The 7,500-nt window shown below is 43.5% G+C and overlaps 1 protein-coding gene across 2 annotated transcripts in view; it reads left to right on the top strand.

The window, feature by feature from the left end:
* Positions 1-7,500, top strand: part of LOC138045694 (serine-rich adhesin for platelets-like) — a 133,594-nt gene that overhangs the window by 125,137 nt on the left and 957 nt on the right. For both annotated transcript variants that reach the window (XM_068892280.1, XM_068892279.1), the window contains 3 exons: positions 1-615; positions 1,089-1,250; positions 3,384-7,500. The exon at positions 1-615 is cut by the window's left edge and continues 505 nt beyond it; the exon at positions 3,384-7,500 is cut by the window's right edge and continues 957 nt beyond it. In XM_068892280.1, coding sequence (XP_068748381.1) covers positions 1-615; positions 1,089-1,250; positions 3,384-7,500 — 4,894 coding nt within the window. The remainder of the gene's footprint in view (positions 616-1,088; positions 1,251-3,383) is intronic.

The raw sequence follows: 7,500 nt of genomic DNA, 5'->3' as shown, positions 1-7,500 counted from the left end.
CACATCCTGAAACGACTTACCCAGCTCTAATTTATCCAAGAGCTGTAGATCCTTCCAATCCAAGACAAGATTTTTTGGTCTCTTCTCATGCAGGAAACTTACTTCTGGAATCACATCCTCTCAATCAAGCTTCATCTGTGCAAACGCACCACCAAAGCTCAACTTCTATGTCATCATCCAGTTCACAGTCAACAAAAGGGGAGGCGCAGTCAGGTTCTTCTCGTAGTGTTACGTCCAATCCAGGATCATGTCACCTTTTTACATCGCATTCAGTGTCAAGCCTGGAAACATCACATCAAAAAGGGTCCCAATGTCTCATAACACATCTGGGCATCTCTCCCTCTGGCAAGCCCCATTCCGGAGAATCTGTACAATCAAATTCGGTAGTCTTTACCCCATCCGCTCCATCTTCGATGCAAGTGAATCAACATAACCCACAAGCCTCTCAGTCACCAGGTATTGTGGCACCGCAGGAGAAACCTCATAGCCAAGTGTCATTTCTCAAAGAGGCATCTGGGGAGCATCATGAAGCCTCTCTAAAAGCATTGCATCCAGGTTCACATTACAGTGAATCATCTGGTGGAAACAGCATTTTATCAAATGAAGGGAAAAGAGGTATGTTCAAAATGTAAATCATGTATGCTGGCACGAGTAATTTTGTAAGTTTTGGGTAATTGAAGCATTGGCTGATATCTTTATTCAAAATCTTTTTGTTGAAAATCAACAAATCACAACTACACTCTTTTTATTATATTACAAGCTTATGAACTGGAAGTATTTTCATTTGTATTTGCTTCAAAAACTTGAGTCATCATTTAAATGCCAAATTTGCACTGTTCATGCTGGGAGGGGGGGATTTAAAGCGAAATTAGAATTCATAGGTTGTGGCAACACAAGTCGATTGTTTGCTCATCCAATTAAACGTTGAACACAATTCAAAGGGGCGAAAACAGATTAGATTTTTCCCTGAGGACACTTAAAACTGTTTTGCCAAAGCTACGTCAGTGGTAAAAAATGGGAAGGAAAGAAATGGACTGAAAGCTGGAGACTGAAAATTTTTTTCATCACAGTTTGTTTTCACTTGTCAGACATTCACCCTGAAATGCTTCAGAAGCCATTTGGTCTGCCTGAACCTGACATAATTGTAATTGATGCTGATGAGCAGAAGAGAGATGTTTTCCCACACCTAGAAACAGCAGAGGGGAAGCAGGCATCGAGCATGTTGCGGAGGCTTGCCTCTGCTGGTCAAGGTTAGCTATGTAAAACTGATGCATTTTTCTTTGCCTTCAAACTTATCTTATACTTTCTTGTAAAACGTAACCACCAAAGTTTCATTTTGACAGTCCTGTATCAATAGCTGAGTTGTTTCTTGCGACTGTCAAGCTGTAATACGAGTCCTGTTGGGGACTGAACTGGCTATGCATTGGTAAAAGTAGCATTTGGTTGACTGCAGGGATCTGTTCTTTTGGTTATCAAAGTCGACAGCCGGGCAAGTAGGTGTTATGATATACTTGCCCGAACAAATTTTGAGTTGCCTGGGCAAAAATGCACAAGTTTAGAAAATGGTCGACAAATTCACTTTTAACTTGAGCATTTGCGTCTTATTTTACACTCTTGTCGGAAATTACGAATTTTGACTCTGGAGCATTATGTTATTTGCACCGTGGGAACCCGATTTACAGTGGTATATATCTGCCACGGCAAAACATACTTGAATGTGGCTTACAAGGTTACTATTCAAAGACCCAAAGTTTCAACATTCCTGTCTAAGTGTCTTGTCAATGCTACCAAGATTTTTTGTTTTTCCTGTTCGTAAGCAGTACGTTCTGCTTCTTCTGTTTTCCTTTTTGCCGGAGGTGGTGAAACACCTTGTAACGAAAGCCACGTTATCAGCTGAGACCACGAGTCGCCCTTTGCTCTTTGCTAAATGACTTGCAAACAACCGTCATCGTTGCTAAAGCTCCCTATTATACTCGTCCGGACGGGTTTTTAAGTCGTCTGGGATGACCAGACGAATGTGGATCCCTGTGACCGTGATTGGTGAGTGTTGATCCTCACTTGGGCTGTTGTTGATAGGAGGATTTCAGACTAGATAGAGATCCGCCTTGGTTCTAGGCATGCATTATGTTGTTTGATTGTGAGCATTCTTGCTTCTATTGATGTTTGTCGTACAAAGTCTTATGTTCATATCATCATCTTTAACCTTGTGTGTTTACCAGTGTTTTTTTGATAAGTAAACTTAACCTCAACCCATTTCGTGAATAGTGCCCAGTTGTTCCTCAATGTTCTGACGGGGAGGGTGGTTGTGTTTGAGCAAACCAAATTTCTGTAACATCTTCCTTAATCTGCTCGTGCATGAATCTTTCTGTCTCTCTCGTGCACACCTTACTAAACTTGGATGGAATTTAGCAGACTACTCCATTCTTTTTCTTTGGACCTCTGTTAGCTCTGTGACAAACGGCACATATGCATCAAAGGGAGAAGCTATCCTCTTGCTTATCTGGATAACTTAAGCAATTGTCTCTGTTAGACACTTGAAAAATTCAGCTTCAACAGGATTCAAACCCATGATCACTGCGATACCGGTGCAATTCTTTACCATCTGAGCTATGAAGCCACTCAGTTGGGAGCAGGTCACTTCGTTGGGCTCATGTGTTCCCGTGAAAGGACTCAATGAATGAAGTAAATGAATTTAGAGAATCTTACTGGCATCACAGAATTTTTCAGATGTCTATAACAGGCAATTGCTTAAATTAGTCGGATACATGCTACGATCACTTTTCCGTTTCTGCTATAACCCACCACCTTAGGTACATGTACGGTAAATGCAGGTTCTTTTGGGGCTCTTAATTTCTTGATTTTTGTAACCCTTAAAACAGCAAAGCTGTCAAACACACCAAGCACCACCAAGCAGGCTGCTACTTAAACTGAGACATATGGTGTTCAGTTGACACCATGGTCTTGTGAAGACCAAAGAGAGAGAGGGTTGCGGGAAACATTGTCGAAACATCACCATCCTGCTGAGACAATCCTGAGACAATTAGTTAACAAGAGAATTATTGCAAACCATGATGAGTAACATCTTTGATACTATTTACAAGTATCATGCTGGCAGACCGTTGTACATGTCTTCACGAAGGCAGTCAGTAAAACGTGACACCTAAATGTAGGGTAAAGCACATTTTTTGGAAGTTAAATGAAGAATTGTTGCAGATGGCTGTTCAGACACGGGCTTACCAAAGTAGTGGAAATTTAAACTTAAGAACAGAACAGTCCTTAAACCAACAAGAGTGTTGATGATTAATGTAATGGTAGCTCGCTCTTGCAAAAATTTTAACAATCTTCATTGAAACCAACTCAAATCACTTTCCTCTTAATTGCAGCAACGTTAACAGAACAACTAATACCAGCTGCAGCTGAGCCAATCCGGCCTCAAAGTCTTCCTACTTCCTCTGGAACCCAGCTTACAGAGACTCGTATGATTAAGAGTGCTACTCCACCAGGGAGTTACTTCAATTCTCGTCAATCGGCACTTAACCCTCCACCACCCTTGATACAAATGCCTTCACGTGACAAAAAAGCGTCTGTTGCTCCAGACTTGACGAAAGAAACTCCCCGTCCCAGGGAGGGCTTTTCACACAAATTATTTCAAGAGCACTATTCAAATGCTGGACATGAAATCATTTCGGGCAGAGAAAGTCCAAGGCATGTGCAGACAACGACAGATATCATAAGAAGTGAAACTGAAAGAAGAACACCAGTTATAGAGACTGTTGATTTAACAAGGGAAAGAGAGGTCAGCACTTCATCTGGCACAAGGCCAACGTCACCAGTGGTCACCCATAGTTCATCAGCTCGTGACAGACTTCAAGCAATGGCAATGAATGCCATAGCAGAAACAAAACCCGTCCATCTCGTTGAAAAATTAGTGCAAAAGAAACGAGAAGAAACTCATCTTCCTCCAAGGACTCCTGATCCTAAACTAAGTGTATATGAACGGAGTGAAGCAATTCGCAAGTTTACAGCTCTTGGCAATGTCTGTGTGTCAGCCTCTAGAGCTGCTGGTGGAGAATACCCAAGTCACACTTACCCGCTTCTTACAATGCAGACACAACATCAGCTGCAAGTTCACCCTCAGTCGATGGGAACAGCAAGTCCCCCACCATACGCTTATTCCCTCCATTTGGGCCATCCCATGGCCAGCACTCACCATCATCCTGAGCACCACTTCCTGGTTCCAGTTGGTGTGCACCAAATGCTACCTCACACCATGAACGGCGAGGATTTATCAAGCCAGATAAAATTGACTGTACCATTTGCACGACAGTATCCCCAAACGGCTTCTTACTTTCCTGGTGGGATAAGATCACTTGTACCTACATATCAACCAATGACCGTTTGTGGCCATCGTTATCCTATACCACTGAGCCAGGAGAGACATGCATTACACAACCCACTTGATGTGTCGGTCAGGGGCTCTAATGACATTTCAGAGCAGGATTTAGCAAATCCTTTTGTTGTAAAACAGGCAAGACATTTGCAAATTTCAAAAGAGCATGAACGAGCTGTGTCTCCTGGTGAGCGTCAGAAGTTCTCTCGAGCAAGTCATTCACCAGCAGAGCCACAAAAGCATTCTCGTAGTGTTTCACCAAAGTTCCCCCTTGCAAGTTGTTCACCACCAGAGCCACCAAAGGATACACCCTCCGTTTCACCTGAGATGAAATCTCACGTTGTAGCACGTGCAGATGTCCCAAACACAAGATCATCTCCAACTGTAACCTATCTTTCACAAATTCCTTCTAGGCCAGCCTCAGTATCTGAAATGAAGAATCGAGCAGCTGTCATTCCAGAGTTAGTGGATACCTGTACGATAGCTCAAAGTTTTCCAGATCCTCAATCAGTGGTGGTACCCAGTAGCCAACATTCCTGCCCTGATTCCAAGGAGAAAAGTAAAGACGATAAAAATTGTTCATTTAATGCTTTGGCAACTTTAGTGGATGTGGCTGTTGCGGCCTGCAGAGTTCCTCTACATGAAAGAGATGATGAAAATTTAGTCTCCGTGGAAAAAAAAACAATGGAAGAAAGTACTGAATTGCAGCAAGCAAATGTTGTCTCTGGCATGATGCTTTCACAACTTTCCACCACAGTGTCAGCTACTGTTCCATCTTCTTTTGCATCGCCCAGTATGTCTAACGTTCCCAGGTATGGTATTACTACAGGACTAGTTCCCAAGCCTCCCCCACTAATGCCCATCACTGGAATGAGGCCCACACAAGATGGAAGTCATGTCCCCACCAGTGTTCTTGCAATCTCAGTTGGAGGACCTGGTGGTGTCCCAGTCTGTAATAGTCCAAAAACATTTACATCACCTCCTGGAAGAGCAAGACGGTCTGTTAGTCCTGATGGACCTCCTCCTTTAATACCTCGCTCTGTAATTAGTCCCACAGGTTCCTCTCAAGGACCACCTCCACTGATTCGGGATTTTGTGTCACCTGTATCAAATTCTGTTGGAGGTCTGGAGGGGGATCCTGACAGCACAGTGAAAATCTCATCCATGCAGGAAGCCAATATATCCAAGGATGCATTTGGCAGAATTGTGTCAAATATTGATCAGGACTCCAAGAAGGAATTTTCGACCTCTCCTCTTCACTTACCATCATCATCACCATCATCATCATGTAATGAACAAGCTCGTAGTGATGATCAAAATATACCACGCACATCTGGGGATTCCAAAGTCAGAACAATTGTTCATACGAAAAAGTGGGTGGACTCTCTTCACATTGAGATGTCAGGGGGTCGTCTGGAAACCCTCCAATCATCCTCTAAAATCTCTCCCGAAGAGTATCCATTGATGTTGCCATCGCCAGGAACTGTGACTTCAGAGACTGAAGAAGCCACGTCAAAATCAGAGAAAGAGAAAGAACTTCAGACATTAGGTTTACCTAAACAGGTAAATTGTGTTTCTCAGCAACGTGGAAAACTTGATGATATGGGGCAGAAAGGCCGTGAAGTTAAGCAGGACTGTTCTCCTGAGTACGAGTCTCTACCTAATCAGCTGTCACCAAGAACCAATACCTCTCACATGTTGGGCAGTAGTATTGAAGAGATTGAAGAGGGAGAGCTGGAAAATGATGACGAGGTTGCCACTGATTATCTATCCTCCAAGGGTTTGCATCCCCGAATTCGTTCACTGGTTAAGGATTTTCAGAGTAGTCCACAGCCTTCACATTGCTGTGGAAGCGACAGCGAGACTCTGTCTGCTGAAGAATCGGAAGTTTTACCAGAAAGCAGTGACGAGATGTTTTCATTAATGACAATGAAGCCTTTAAAACAACCCACCAGTAGCTGTTACGATGAAAAGGACGAAGAAGGTGAAGGCTCTGTTAAAGTCTTTGGCTCGGCTGTAGACACGTCCACGGCACATATGCAGAATGTGGGGAATTTGCACGACTGTCCCATTCCTAGCACGTTAAGACACCAGTCTGAAAGTGATGATGCAGAGGCAACCTACACACAAAGCGGAAGCAGTGGGCTTGAAGACACTCTGACAAGCTCAAAACCAACCTTTTTGCATTTACCCGATATAAAAACGAAAACGCCTACACAGCAATCGCCTTCAACCTTCAGCAGAAAGACACAGCATGGGGTGGGCAGACCAGATTTAAGAGCTGGTGAACAAGAATGTTGCGAGTCATTGGAAGAAGAATTTGGACCAGAAATTAAGGCCTTAACTCAAAGTCCTTGTTTTCGTGAAAGTGGAACACAGGACAATTCCTCAGAAGCTTCACCTGCTTTGTCTGAAAAAGCTGTAAATGAAGAGTGGCCTGTGAAACTACAATCATGGGAAGAAAGTCGAGTTGTAGGACGCAAACCAGATTCTGAAAGCAGTGCACAAATAAAACACTCGGAGGGCACTCCAGACAGTTCTGCTACACTTCTCAGTCCAGCTAATCCCATCAGAACTACAACAACAGAAATAAACATTCATAGTTGCGAGAGCATTGCCCTGGTTGGAAATAATGACTCCATTGGTATCACTGCGTTCCAGCTATCAGAAGAGACATGTGACCTCTTAAGTGACAACTGCACCCTCCCAGATGATGCCGGTATGTGGCCAAAAACTGCACTTACTGAAAGGGCATTAGCCTTGTTTGATCCTGTTGGGCAAAGACGTGAAGAAACCAATGAAGGGGACTCTGTTGTAAAGGCACCTGCTGAACGTGGCTTGGCTCATGACGCTGATTCATACAGTTCATCATCAGATGGTCATCCTCCAGAAATAAGCTCATCTATGGATAACATGCCATATGATGGCGAGCAATTACCATACCCAACTTTCGTAGGAGAATTTGTTCCATTGTCTCGAGAGCTGGACTCTCCGACAAGTACCTCAAACGTGGAATGGGGGTGCTGTGCTGAACCTATCTCTGAACAATTGAACGAGCCTGCCGTCGTGAGTAGTCCTCCTAAGAGAGCAAGTCATACTAACGATGCGCT

Source organism: Montipora capricornis, chromosome 4 (genome assembly GCF_036669925.1).
Source record: "Montipora capricornis isolate CH-2021 chromosome 4, ASM3666992v2, whole genome shotgun sequence".
NCBI classification, from domain to species: domain Eukaryota; kingdom Metazoa; phylum Cnidaria; class Anthozoa; order Scleractinia; family Acroporidae; genus Montipora; species Montipora capricornis.
The sequence above is the reverse complement of the archived record's forward strand: the minus strand, read 5'-3'. Positions and strand labels throughout refer to the sequence as shown.